Genomic DNA, 14,357 nt, shown 5'->3' on the forward strand with positions numbered 1-14,357 from the left:
TGATGCATTTTTCAATCTTTCCAAGTCCAAATCTATTTTCTGGTCTCTCCAAGCCCAGCAACAATCCTAAAGTGAGAGGACGCGCTATGAAAGACACAGGAGACGGCGTTCTCTTCATTTGACTCTTTTATTGATTCCTTTCTTAGACATAACACATGTCAAAGTGTCAAGCACAAGCGAGTCCTGTCGCCGTGGTTACAGATACTGGTCAAGAAGCGCAGTAGTCTATTAAAACAAGTTGGATTTGCGCTATTACATCCATTTGTGGAGATACCGAATTTACACCGAATTAAACAGGAGAAATGAGACACACGTTAAAAAGAAACGAGTGATGCCACCAAATTAGAAAGGCGTCACCGATACTCACCTTGAGAGGCCGGCCGGCCGCCTCCATCTTGCAAAGGTCCGCAAGCATCCTGGAAGAACTCGGGAGATTGTTGATAAGCTGCGGGTGGTCCCGCCACGCACACAGCAAGGTAGCCAAGCATTTTTCACCGTACAGTGAACCCCCGCTACTATATCCCAGCTCCTGCTAGATTGCACTTTTGGACACCAGACAGATAAGTCTGAATGGCATTTTACTGGAGGACGTGCAAGACGGAGGTATTCTGTGAGTGAAGCTCAGTTTTTACGTCTTGCTGCTAGCAGTTGTTTTACGCTTTATAATGACCACACGTCGATGGCATACCTCACACTATTTGAGTCATAAAACGTTGATTATTGGAAGGTTTGCTTGAAAATATTACTTTTAAAATGAGTACTCTAAAATTCTCTTTATATATACACATACTATATAATATACATATATATTATATATACATATATAATATACATATACATACGTATATATGCATATATATAATATATACATACACACATATATATATATACACGTATATATATACACATATATACGCATATATAGATATAAAAACATGTTTGTGTATATACTATATATATATATATATATATAAAAACATTTATTTACACATATGGAAATATGTGACTAGATACGCATACACACATATGTATAAATATATTTCCTCCTGGGATGAATAAAGTACCTATCTTGCATAGAGCATCGATAGACAACAGCTATGGCGGCGGCCTACCTAAAACGTCCGTGTTATGGTCCCGTTTCGAAAAGATTTGTAGAAAATGGCAAAGAAGGAATTTTTTTTGTCCAGATGCCATCACACACATTCTCTTTTGAGATGCGTCAATTGGCGTCCCCACACGGTTCAAGTAACAAGTGGACTCGCGATAACACACAAAAATAAAAAACCTCCGGTTCCAATGACGGCACATCATCTGATTCTAATTCGATTATTAGTATCATGCCCACTCCAACGAATCCCGGCATGGTATTTTGGGATTTGCCTGCCACGCTAAACAGGGGTTCACTCTACCTGGATGCTGCACTCACCCACTCACTCAAACCCCACTCACTCACTCACTCACTCACTCACTCACTCAAACCCCACTCACTCAAACCCCACTCACTCACTCACTCACTCACTCACTCACTCACTCACTCACTCACTCACTCACTCACTCACTCACTCACTCACTCACTCACTCACTCACTCACTCACATCTTTGGTCCACATTCCCTCATTCCCCCCCCCCCGGCAACAAGGTACAAGGCAGCGCGAGGATCCGGCAGAGCTGAGTCGGCATTCCCAGCTGGGAGGGCGGCGGCGGTGGCGGCGGGAAAAAAAAAAGGACGGTGTGTAAACGGCGGCTGGAAGTGTGGGGGTGAAGGGGGGGTGCGAGGGCGGCGAATGCGGCGGAACGGTATCGGCTTTCGGCCAGGGGAACGAGCGGCTCGGTGTGTCCATTGTTGCAAAACGAGGCAGCGGCTGAGACTGGAGGTGGGTTTCAGCCCGCCCCCAGAAAAGGGAGGGAGGGAGGGAGGAAGTGTGTGTGTTTGTGGTGATGGTTGGGTCAGTCTCGGGGACAAGGCAAAGGGAAATGGGGGGGGCAAAAGCTCGGTTGGTTTACCTTGGTGGCGACTTGACGTCACGCTAAAAAGTCATCCACGCCGCCCACGCCGCCATCCAGGTGACCTAATTCAGTTGACACAGTTAGTGGGGGGGGGTGGGCGGACATGGCGGGCCGGTGGCATCATGCACAGTCAACACACAAACACACCGTGGCGAACCCCACCCACCCCGCATGAAGAAGAGGAGGAGGAGGAGGAGGAGGAAGAAGAAGACCAAGCGCACATGGGCCCAAGCTTTGTGTTCCTTTAGTCAGCACTAAACATCCAGAGAAGGTTTATTCAAGTTTGGATACACGTGTCAATCCGAGCGAGCATGCCCTCGATAAAACAAGACACAAAAAAAGTGGACACCAAATTCTACAAAGGATGCAACCACAAGATTACACTGTGACCACCGGGGTGGGGGGGCAGCAAGGCAGTAGGGCGATTGTGGTGCGTGTCTATGTGCAGCTGTCAAAAGGTTCATTTTGCAAAAAGGAGGATCGCTGGAGTCACAAAATCTTGATATCACCCATGTGTGAAAATGAACGTGAAGCCCCGCCCCCAACGGTGAATGTCAAAAGTCCCACGAGTCGACATGCACGGCAGCAACAAACAAAAAGACGTCACTTAAGAATAACGGAGGGGAGGAGGTAGGCTGCTGTTCCAAAAAAAAAATTCCCACGTTGCAATGACGACAGCAGCCGTCCGTGTTGGGGGAGAAACACAAAAGTTGAAGTACGGCTCGCGTGTGCTTCCACATCGTCGCAATGTTCATCTTGACTGAGCTAATTCATATAAGGCAACTAAGACTCCGCCCCCCTCCCTCCCTCCGACATCACTCGAACACACACGGAAGAATAGCGAGTGGTCCATAAACGGACTTTGAAGGGGAGTCGCGCAAGCGGCTCGCTACTGGCACAAAAGCAAAAGGTCAAAGGTCACCTCTCACAAAGTTGGCTACGTTGAGCTTTCGGGTGACGTTTCAGGACGGGCCTCAAATGTACGTTGCGGCTGCGCTTCATTGGACCTCGTGAAAATATTTTTGGCCAGTTGCAAATAACGCTCGGCTTAGGTCCATTTTCAAGTTACATCTGAAACCCAAACTTTAGAGGTCAAATGAAGTTCAGCCGCCAAGTTGAAAAAGCTCAACATCGCAAACTTTTCAGAGAGCGGCGGGCGCGTGGTCTCGGCGAGTGGCACGACGAGAGCAGAGGTCAAAAGGTGGCCGACAGGTGAGGGAGGGGCTGCACCGCGTGACGACGGCCGGCCAAGCAGGTTAATAGCCCCGCCCATCAGACACAAAAACAGCCCGCAAAGGAAGGGTGGGGTGGGGGAGAAAGGGCAGACTATCGGAAGGGGGGCTCAGGCGTGTGAAGGGAGAGTTCGGGGCGGCGGAGGATGGACTCCTTGCGCGTGGTCGGCGGCAACGGCGGCTCATACACCCTGGGCGTAGCAATGGCTGCGGCCACGGCCGCTGCAGTGGCGGCGGCGGCGGCAGCGGCAGGGACCACTGGCCTGAGGGCTTCCAGCGCGGCCACGGGCTGGCCGGACATGGCCGAGATGGCGGTGACGGCCCCGGGGGAGGGGTAGGCGTACTGGAAGTGAGGGAACTGCTGCAACTGCTGGTAGTAGTCAGCATAGTATCTGCACGGGGCGGCAACAGGAACAGCGTTACAAACACGCCCGGCTCGCCCGCCCGCCCACCGTTCCTTCCTCTCATCCCAAAAATCAAAAGTGACTGATTATTTGGCCGCTCAAAGCCCAAAAATTGCCAGTTGATTACAAAGTTGCCTTTCACGACAAGTACGTTTGTCCAATTCCAGTCTGGTTCTTGTCCCATGGCTTCTGGTGTCCTCTTCAGCCAACTTGGGGGTTCACCATTAACTTCCTCCTTCTGGGCTCTTTGCTTTCTTTCCATTGGTATGATCTGTCCATCCGTCAAATCACCTTCGTATTTTGGGAATAACTTTTTGACAGTGGGGTACCAACGTTGGTGTGTAACGCGTGCGGAAGGGGGAGCGAGGCTCGGGCGTTTTCTCATGCTGGCTCCGTTCTTACATGGGCAGGTGTAAACAAGCAGTACTTACTTACCAATGTCATCGCTCGCTCCAGGTCGCCACTTTTTTCTAACCTCTCCGTATTAGGAGCAGGAGTGAACAAAATGTTCTGGCCGCTCAGCAGCAGCGGCGTCGGCCCTTGTGAGCGGCGCAGTAACCTCCTAAATTTGAGTTTCGTAGCTGTCCCTGTCTCGTTGGCGTTCCCTCCGGCTTCAAAAGTAAAAGCAAAAGCACGAGAGAGAGACACGAGACAGTAGCAGAGACACAACCAGGACGAGGCCGTCATGGGGGGAATTAAAAAATTACGATTATTTTTTTCCATTACGTCCAATCGCAATTATCCTTTTTTTTTTTTTTTTTAAAGAGCCAATTTTAGCATCTCTACTGACAACTAAAGAAACTAGAGAGTAGTTCAACATTTTATTAAACATATGAAGTTTTTTTTTTTTTTTTGGAGACAAAATGAAAACGCTCAACATAGAAAAATATGAAAACATTGTGTTTTCTCAACAGTACAACATATGTAGAACAAGATCAAATAAAAACAGTAAGCTAGTTTACAGTCTTGAGGGTTTTGGCAGGGAGACAAGACTGCAAAGAATCAAATTGGAATAGCCAAACAATGTCCACGTAGAATTTGGGAGTAGTGATGTGGCGTTAACATCATTTAGGCCAGTCGGGCGCCAAAGCGGTTCTGACTGCGCTACGAGCAAATCTTGGGTGGACACGTCCCTGATTGATAGATTGATCCCGATCTGGAGCTTCTCACCAAACTGGATTTCGGGTTCAAAATCCAACTCATCCTGTGGCCTCTTTTTTTTTTCTTTCTTTTTTTAATCCTGTCTTTTGCATCTGAGACTACATTTGGAAACAATTGTTTTTGTGTTGGGGTTTAAGAAAAAAATGAATAAAAATAATCAGTCACCTTTTCATTTTGGGGGATTTGCCAAATGAAAGCGTCTGGATGAGCAACACGCAGGCAAACGAAGACGTGGCGGTCGGTCGGTCGGTCGGTCGGCGGGCGGGCGGACGACGTCCTACCTTGCCACGTGGTCCTCAGTCGCCTCCGACGCCGCCTCCTCTGCGGCGCGGCCAGCAGGTGTCGGGAGCAGGGAGCGCCGCGGTTTGGAGCGCTGGTAAATGAAAGGCTTCATGATGGGGTCCGGCAGGAGGGGGGCAGTCCGTCGGAGCGGGCTGCGGTCCCGTTCGCTAGACTTGGCCGCCGCCGCCTGCTGCTCGGCCATCACTTGCTGGCCTTGAGCGAAATAATGGGCCTGTCTGGCCGCTTCAAAGATGGCCGTGGTGGGGTCGGCGGCGCCCATGGCGGTGATGTGAGCGTAGGCGGGCGATATGGCCGGCGCCACCGTGTAGGCGGGGTTGACCGCCGCCGACTGCATTTCTAGCCCCGGCGCTGCCGTTAGGTAGATGGGGTTGGCCATGCCCGGCGTGTAAACGGGCGTGGTGTAAGCCGAGGCGGCGGCGGGATTGGCCGCCACCTGGCCGTAGAGGTTGGGGGCCACCGAGCTGTAAACCTGAGCGGCCCCCGACGTCAGCGCGGCCTGGTTGGCCACCGAGCCGTAAAGCTGATTGGCCACGTTGGCGCCGTACACCTGACTGGCCAGGGCGCCGTAGACGGCCGGGTTGACGGGGTTGCCGTCGGTGCGGGTGCCCGTGGTGATCCCGGTGAGGGCGGCGTACGTGGGATCAAAGGTGGACGTGTTGTACACCGAGTTGTGCACGCTCTGCTGCACTTGGAGGGGCAGGCCGGCGGCGGCCGCGGCGGCAGCCGCCAAGACGGCCGCCTGACTTTGGTACTGCTCCAGGGTGGGCTTGCCCACGGGACACTCGCCGGCGTAGTGGCCCTGCTTGCCGCAGTTGACGCACGGGATCTTGCCGGTGGGGGTCTGCTTGCTGGGCTGTACTTTGGAGAGCTCCACAGAAAGCGGGCGGCCCTTGAAGGAGGTGCCGTGGAGCGCCTCGATGGCCTGCAGCGCGTCTTCCTTGTTCTCCATGTGCACAAAGGCGTAGCCTAGGGAAGAGGAACGCCCGGCTGTCAGGGACGGCAATCGGAACGGCGGCTAACTCCCGGAGCGCTGACTAAGACTCACGTGCCATGGAGCGTTGGGAAATTCACCCAATTGTCAAAGTTGGAAGGAGAAACCAGGAATTGACAAAATGCAATGTCAGCTCTTAGAGAACTTCAACATAGACGGCAAAAACATATTTGAAGTAAAAGAAGCAGATTTTGTGGTCATCTGGCTCTACAAAGTTGATTATTCACGCTCCCGCTATTTCTCACTATTTGGAATTACTGTAAATATAGCACACCCAATTATGTTGGGTGCCGTTACACCGTCGGCCAATAGATGGCGGCACGCTAGGTTTGACACAAAATTTGAAAGGAGGCTGATAAGATCAATGATTTGGAGATTCGCCGAGCCAGTTTCATTCATGAAATCGGACCGTCGCATACAGGCGAATTATTTTGGGTGTCGTTACACTGTATGCCACCAGAGGGCGGCACACTCGGTTTGGCATGAAATTTGAAAGCAGACTGACAACATCAACTATTTGAAGATTAGCCCGTTTCATTCATGATATCGGACAGGCACCTTCAGTCGGGTGTCAAGTATTGGCTCACCTTTGACTTTGTCACATTCCAGAACTTTGCCAAAAGTCTGAAAGAGCTGCTGGAGGTCCTCGGTGGTGCACATGCCACTCAGGTTGCCCACAAAGACTTTGGTGGAGTGCAGCGGACGCCCCCGCGACTCCTCCACCACCAGGTTGCGCCCGCGGAACTCGCGGCCGTTCAGCTCTCGGATGGCGCGCTCGGCAGCGCCCTCGCCCTGCAGGTGCACGAAGGCGAACTGTCGCAGCACGCTGCAGCTCACCACGTGGCCGTACGGCTCGAAGATGGACGATAGCTCCTCCTGGGTGGCGTCCAGCGCTAGGTTGCCCACAAAGAGCTTCACTGTGTGGCCCTTGTCCATGGTCCTGCACAAAGGGAGGAAAGGGCGCGTCGTTAATTTGGCGTCATCTGTCAGTCAAAGCCGGCCGGCGGAACGTGACACCCGGCTTGGGGGAGTTCGTTTGGCGCTGGAGACAACTGGTCCCGCCTCAGCTGCTTTTGCAGACAATCACAGCACATTGCCGTAGCAAAATTCCAAGCAGCCTTCCGTACCATTGAAAAGTCACATTTTTAATAGCATGTTGGTCTGTGCCATCAACATTGCCTTGACAAAGAGTGCAAGTCATTTGGAAAAAACTTGCAGAAAACTAACAAAGCCACACGAGGGCAGAGCAATAGATTTGTGGAAGAAAAAAAAAAATGTGGACACAGGTTTCTGACCAACAATAACCGTACGTTTCCTCAGAAAAAAAATGGACAGCTGTACAACTATGTCACAAAACAAAATGATTCTCGCAGCTGCCGCTGCTGTGATGTCTAACTTTGCGTCAAATAGAAAAATTGCTTTCACAGAAGAACCATTTCCATGAAATGCAGACAAAGCAAGCACAAAGAATTGATCGCTATCAACTGCCCACTGTCCGCGAGGTCACTACTGGGGCTCCCCGATCGAGGATGCAACAAGTGCTGAGTAAGACTTTAGCATGGAAAAAGAGGTGTAGTGTTGACTTTAAGTGCAGTTAAAAAGTTTGAAAAAGTCGTGAACATATGCGCTTCTGATTTTAGATGGAAGGTCTTTTTTTTATTATTTTTATCTCATTTAGTGCTGGCTAAAGCCATAGCAGCTCTCTTGCCCCGAGGGTCAGAGGCCTCTTTCGGCCATGTCGCCCAACTTGGGAAGACCTTCAAAGTGCTCCACCGCAGTTTAAAGATCGGAAGGGCCGCAAATTCCACATCCCATCAACATTGGTCTTGGCTCATGCAAAGGAGAGCAACTCTCCTGCTGCTAGCCACAGAGTCGCATCACAACAAAGAGATTGGACAGTGTCCATCCGTTTCTTCACAGGCCGATCAGAGCGGCGCGCTGATGACGTCACCGCACGCTGACTCATCACACTAGCGTCGACGCAGAATCGAGTTAGCAACGAAACGGTCGATATACGGCAACAAACAATTAGCCGGTGTCGGGGAACAAAGCGTGCGAAGCCCGAGGACACTGAACGTAACACGGACGGAATGGTGGGGAGAAAAAACAACAACAAAAGCAAAAACCCGAACACGCCGTGGAAAAATCACATAGAAACTCGGCACACAAATGAGACAGCTCGCGTGTGTTTTATACAAGCACGTCGAGCGGGCTAATGGGAAGAAGCCAAACAAAACAGCAGCCTGCGCCAACATAAGATGACTTGGCGCTTTCGGTACCGAGCCAATAATCAGGAAAACGTCGTGCGGGAGACAAAAGAATTGCTCCAATCGACCATCTTACCTTGGCGCTGCTGTCGCTGCTCCTCTTTTTCAAAATGGTCGCGGCAGCTTCCGCCTGGCTGCCCGGCATTCAAGGGGGAGGGGAGGGGAGGCAAGGGAAGGGAAGGGGGCGCGCGCGCGCACGTCGGCGTATTGTTAGCGGGGTGGACGCGCGTCCACGTCGGTGCGCGCACGTCCGTGTATTGTTAAGGGGGTTGGACGCGCGTCCACGGCAGCCCGCTAGCTCGATTGAATCAAGTTTATTCTCGTTTTTTAAAGCCTTCTCGGGGGAATACCGTCTATTTCCAATATATTTGTTGTTGGAAACAACTAAATATATCAATGAATACATAAATAACCCGCAGCAGTCGTGAGGAACAGGGGTTCAGAAAATGGATGGATGGATGAATACATACTATACAGTGATTCAGCTACTGCAGCCTTCAACATCGCCACGAGGGCTGGGAATCGAACCCACGACCTGTGGCTGGGAGGCCTTAGTTTTACTTTGACTGCCAGATTGTCATGATATAATATTTACTAAATATTTCATTGGGGCCAGCATCAGGTTACGACAGCCATGGCGGCCTGGATTTTGGGGCAACGCCCATAAAAGTAAATGCGAACAAATAATAGATTTTACAAAGTGTCAGTAAAACAAAAGTGACACAAGCAATTCTGAAGACCCTGGGCGGGATTGGAAGACAAAATTGTTGGTAGTCCATATTATGAAAAAAAAAAAACAGCAGTCACTGAACTAGCTTCAGGCAAACTTTATAATTAAAATAAACATTTTTTTTTTTACCTGATCTACAATCAACTTGGTCCATCAGAACTTTCAACATGACTGTACATTTCTACTTTCAGTAGAAGTTGAAAAACAAATCATTGGACGTTTTCTATCGGCTTGCGTGCGTTCGGGGTGGTCTTCCGTCAAAGGTTGCTCCGTCCTTTGCCGGCGATGGGCCGCCCTCGCTCCTCCCACAGCGTGAGCCCGTCACAGGCGCACACCTGCTTAGGGTTCTGGAAAAGGCCGGCCGACCTGGCGATGATTCCGCACGCGAGCCTGCGAGCAGGAAGACGAGAGTCGGTTGGGAAATTTGGCGCAAGGGCCCCCGCGCCACGTCGCCACCCTACCTGGCGCCCGAGTTCCCTGTCATTTTGGAGAGCGGGTGGCCACCGAGGCCCAGGTCGTCAGGCCCGGAATCCACCACCAGAGACCGTCCGATCACGTCCCAGACCTGCAGCGGGTCACCCACACCTTTACAGAGCGCTCCCAATTATTATTATGCGTGTGTGCGCGATACCTTCAGCTGACTGTCCTCCAGTCTGAACGACGCTCTGCCATCAGGTCCGGCCAGAATATTTCCAAGATCCCCAACATGCTGCACGATGACAACAAACCTGATCAAGCCCTTTTCGCACTGCACCTTTAGAAACACCACTGACACCAGCACATGGTCATGCCCGGTCCAAGAAAATCCTCACAGGTGTCAAATCCAAGTCCAGAAAGTCCAAACGCTGCCAGAGTTTGGCTTTTGGCCACAGGTGCTTCTTTCTTATCAATGGAGCTCGACCATTTAAGTCGCACTCAGTACCTTCTATGAAATAATTCAAAATCCCAACATCGTACCCGCTCAGCATCTTGTGGACCGCCGTGGGGTCTTCCAAACGGGTTGTAGTGCTCGCCACAGCTGCACACAGACGAGCGTCAACAACGTCGCTCAGGCTGGCTTTGTCAAGGTAGCGTGAAGACCCCTCACACACCTGAGGCAGTCCTGGGTGAGGTCGCCGAGCGCGTGTACGTGGAGGCCGTGGGCGCCGGGCTCCAAGCCATCTATGGTACCGTCGATCAGGCAGCGCTGCTCGGACAGCTGCAGAAAACGCACCACTCCCTGGACCCGCCCCTCGTGGCCGGCTAGCATTGCCACAGCGGCGCCCAGATCTGTCAAAGCCGCACCATGAGTAACCACGGTCTCCATTTTTGATTACGTGTGTATATGTGGCGGGGGTGGGGGGGCACCTTGCTCCTCTAAGTTCCCCATGCCCTTAAGCACAGCCTGACGATGGGTGCTTTCAATCAAGGCCTGGACCTCGCCACTGCTCAGGGATGTCTCCACTAGGACGCGTCCTTCGCCGACATCCACGCTGACGGAGTGGATGCCTGACAATAGCAAAACTCAAGGTTCTCAAACTTTTTGGGTCCAGGGAACTCTTACAAAAAAGTGTTTTTATTGGAAATTAGGAATAGGAACACCTTTCACTTGTATAGCACTTTTCCAGCTACAGGGTGCTTCCCACTGAGCTCCTCATTCGCCTACTGACGGCGCAGCATCAGGGGCAACCCGAGGACCCTTTGACGTGATCACAGGGGCCAAGGATTGAAGCCACAACCTCTGACCTGTGAGGCGACCTCTCTACCACTGAGCCAATAAACGAGGATGTAAATAACTAAACTCGTGACTCGTGAATGAGTCACAGGCAGAACTCTTGGCATGTTTCCCATGGCGGTTAGTTCAGTGTAAACATCTGCTGCATTCTCCTTGCAAGTCTTTTCGTTTTTCGCAAGTGTTTTTGTTTTTATTTTTTTTTGGGACTCCAAAGTCTGTCTATTTCCTACTCTTTGACAAACCTATGGGTTTACCACTAGAGGGGGTCTGGGAAGTTTGACAACCACCGATATAAAATCATAGAATGTACATAAAAGTCAGATGAAAAAGTAGCTCTCTAACCTGTTCGGTGTTCAAGTGCAGCTTTAACTTGATCGCGACAGCCATCGCACGTCATCTGCACCGCAAACTCCAGCTAAACAAACGTCAGGCACACACCAAATAGACCAATTAATCAAATGCTATGTTTTTAGCGGCTTAGCTAACCGGCTCGCTATTAAATGTATACGTGTTCAACGCTGACTGACAATAAAATGTGTGCTTGTCAAACCTTTGCTGGTTTATGCGCGTCCATGGCGTCTACGTGTTGGCCGCTGAAGGCATTCAGTAATCGAGATGATATCAAACAGTACCTATTTTCTGCTTTCATAAGCGGAAGCCATCAGGGAGCGCGCACCGCCATGTTGGTGAGGGCTTAAAGACGTCAAACCGCCGCCGCCATATTGGTGAGGTCTTCACCTTGTCAAATGTCATCACTGCCACCTGATGTCGTTGACGCGCCACAGCAACTCACAAAAGGGGAAAATAGCTTTAGGCTTCTTTTTCCGGGTTATTCGGCGAAGGAGGAGGAGCAGGAGGAGGGTGGGCCGGCGGGGGTGGGGGGTCACGTGTGGGATGGGCAAGGGGTGGCTGACGGCTCCCTTCAGCATCCAGTCGACGGGAAGTGAAAACAGCGGTCCAGCCGCGCGGGAATCGGGACGATGACAAAGGTGGGAGTCGGTTGTTGTTGTTTTTCCGCTAGAACGTGCAATAAAGTTCGATCAATGTTGCGGCAGGCTGCGAGAGAGGGTGTCTTTTTTTTTGCTTCTCCATCACGTTCCATGTCATTTCGGAGGGCACGTTATAGGAGGGTAAGATGAGTCCAGATGGGCGAGGGCTTTAGTGACATTTGGGCCACATTCCAAGGGCTTTCATCCAGAATTCTAAAAAGGTCCATGTAGGAGATTAAGCCCTGGCTCAGGAACGCGATCATGTAGGCTTTTTTTTTTTCTTTTCTTTTTTCTCTCCTGGGATGAAGCACAGAACATGATTTGTGCCGGCCCAAGCCTTGACCGGACCCGACTGGACAGTCGTCACCTGTGCTGACTGAGTGAAACCTTGACGTCAGGAACATGGCCGAATAGTGTGTGTGTGTGCGTGTGCGTGTGCGCGCGCGTGAGTGTACGTGTGTGATCCTTGTGAGTGTTGTCATTTTATATTATCTTGCAGCCTCAGACAGTTTAGTAGCATTGTAGCTAAAGTTTAATAAACAAAGAAATAAATATACGTTTTGGGGATTCCTGCCGACGAATCAAACGTCCTTTCCTGCTAAACAAAAGTTGAACGGCGCCAATTTTGGTCCAAGGAAACAGCTGAGATTGAAATAGGCTTCATCTAGCTGTCAAAAAGAGAATTCTGGACAAGTTGTTTTTAACCCGAAGTTAAATCTCATTTGCCATCGTCGCAGCGGAAGTGGCGCAGAGCATGAGGACGTCACGGAAGGTCTTTCTGGCCCTCGTCGCCGTCACTCTGGTGACTCTGCTGATGTACTACGGCGCCGATCGGAGATGGTGAGCGAGCCGACGGGGCATTTTCACTTTTGTTGGTTCACGGCCCCGCCTACTTTCCCGCCTTCAGGACCGGTTCCCGTTTTGACCTCGGCCCGTGCTACAGTCGAGCGGCGGGCCCGAAGGCCAAGCGGACCAACGTGGCCTTCCTGAAGACTCACAAGACGGCGGGCAGCACGGTGCAGAACATCCTGTTCCGCTTCGCCGAACGCAACGGGCTGAGAGTGGCGCTGCCCAAACAGCAATACTGCCACACCTTCAATTACCCGAAGGCCTTCAGCGCTCACTGGGTACACCCGCACACGCTTGCGCCCAACATCATCAGCAACCACATGCGCTTCAACGGCGCCGAGGTGCGCCGCCTCATGCCCGCCGACGCGCGCTACGTGACCATCCTGAGGGAGCCGGCCGCCATGTTCGAATCGCTCTTTGGCTACTACGGCCAGCACGCTCAGGCCTTCAGGAGCGTCCCCGGGGGCTCGCTGGACGTCTTCCTGGAGCATCCACTGCGCTACTACCGGCCGCAAGATAAGCGCTCCAATTTCGCCCGGAACACGCTCACTCACGACCTGGGCGGCGACAAGGACCGCCCCGCCACGGACGCGGCGTACGCGCGTTCCTTCGCGGCCCAAGTGGAACGAGTCTTCTCCTTGGTGATGATCGCCGAGTATTTTGACCAGTCGCTGGTTCTCCTGCGTCACCTTCTCTCCTGGGACCTGGACGACCTGGTCTACGTCAAGCTCAACATGCGCGTGGCCAGCTCCAAGCGTCGCCTGACCCCGGACCTCGCCGACAAAATCCGCAGGTGGAATTGGATCGACGCGCACCTGTACGATCACTTCAACGCATCGCTGTGGCGCCGGCTGTCGGCTTTGGGTTCGGCCTGCGTGGAGCGGGAGGTCCGCCTCCTGCACGCCGCCCAAGAGAAGTTGCTGCGGAGCTGCTTCGGTGGGCGCCGGCCTCTGCCCAGTTTAGCGGGCAAGATCCAGAACAAGAACCTACGGCCCTGGCAGCCCAATGCCAAAGTGGGCATCCTGGGCTACAACCTCCCCGCCAACCTGAGCGGCGGGCTCTCCAGCTCCACGCAGGACCTCTGCCTGAAGCTCATCATGCCCGAGATCCAGTATACCAAGATTCTGCTGCGCTCCCAATCCCTTCGCTACTGCCAGAACCACCAGCACTGTTCTCCAACTAGTCTTTCAGTTCAATGACGTGACATCGTTTGGATTTGAGAAGCTCCCCCGACGCGTCCGACCAGGAGCTCTTCCCCGCTGAACCTGAATTCGCCGGAGCCTCCACCCCGACGTCCTCACGAGGTCCGAGTGGCCTCTTGTGGCAACGGGGAGGGACGCGAGAACCGAGAAGGAGACTGGGACTCTCACATCTCAGGAGAAGGAAATCAAGTTTCTGCCTACACTTTAGTTGCTATGACAACTTGGGATGGAAAAAGTGCAGCGATTTTTACATAAATACACACACACACACACACACACACATACAGACTTGTACGTTCCTATCCAAAAGTATTGGAACGGCAAGGTCAATTCCTTAGTTTTTGATGTCCACTGAAGACATTTCAAATCCAAAAATGAAAAGATTTGATGGGCTTCACATCTCAGGACGGGGCCGGTTTTATGTGAACCTGCCCACTTTTCAAGTATTGAAACAGACCATGAAACCATCTTCAAGTGAAGAACACTTGATACATTTTCCCGTCAATTG

General features: G+C 51.8%; 3 protein-coding genes across 3 annotated transcripts in view; 1 reads left to right on the forward strand and 2 right to left on the reverse strand.

Annotated features, from left to right (window-relative positions):
* Window positions 1–108: 108 nt before the first annotated feature.
* On the reverse strand, window positions 109–8,571 carry LOC148403153 (uncharacterized). Its single transcript, XM_088393223.1, has 5 exons — window positions 8,442–8,571; window positions 6,686–7,038; window positions 5,086–6,073; window positions 1,495–3,631; window positions 109–1,444 (listed from the first exon to the last, which is right to left on the reverse strand). Exons 2-4 carry the CDS (start codon window positions 7,032–7,034, stop codon window positions 3,334–3,336), a joined length of 1,635 nt encoding a protein of 544 aa, XP_088249349.1. The 5' UTR covers window positions 7,035–7,038; window positions 8,442–8,571; the 3' UTR covers window positions 109–1,444; window positions 1,495–3,333.
* Window positions 8,572–9,177: 606 nt separating this feature from the next.
* Window positions 9,178–11,533, reverse strand: ccs (copper chaperone for superoxide dismutase). The gene is made up of 8 exons (XM_088393294.1): window positions 11,360–11,533; window positions 11,152–11,224; window positions 10,443–10,583; window positions 10,187–10,364; window positions 10,053–10,113; window positions 9,727–9,804; window positions 9,557–9,660; window positions 9,178–9,485 (listed from the first exon to the last, which is right to left on the reverse strand). The coding sequence occupies exons 1-8, from the start codon at window positions 11,456–11,458 to the stop codon at window positions 9,353–9,355; spliced, it is 867 nt and encodes a 288-aa protein (XP_088249420.1). The 5' UTR covers window positions 11,459–11,533; the 3' UTR covers window positions 9,178–9,352.
* A 167-nt stretch (window positions 11,534–11,700) lies between these two features.
* gal3st3 (galactose-3-O-sulfotransferase 3) overlaps window positions 11,701–14,357 on the forward strand; it is a 3,107-nt gene continuing 450 nt past the window's right edge. The window contains exons 1-3 of the mRNA XM_088375853.1: window positions 11,701–11,798; window positions 12,536–12,638; window positions 12,706–14,357. The exon at window positions 12,706–14,357 is cut by the window's right edge and continues 450 nt beyond it. Coding sequence (XP_088231979.1) covers window positions 12,553–12,638; window positions 12,706–13,846 — 1,227 coding nt within the window. The 5' untranslated portion in view covers window positions 11,701–11,798; window positions 12,536–12,552 and the 3' untranslated portion in view covers window positions 13,847–14,357. The remainder of the gene's footprint in view (window positions 11,799–12,535; window positions 12,639–12,705) is intronic.

Source organism: Syngnathus floridae, chromosome 1 (genome assembly GCF_059516105.1).
Source record: "Syngnathus floridae isolate MCC-2025c chromosome 1, RoL_Sflo_1.0, whole genome shotgun sequence".
Taxonomy (NCBI): Eukaryota; Metazoa; Chordata; class Actinopteri; order Syngnathiformes; family Syngnathidae; genus Syngnathus; species Syngnathus floridae.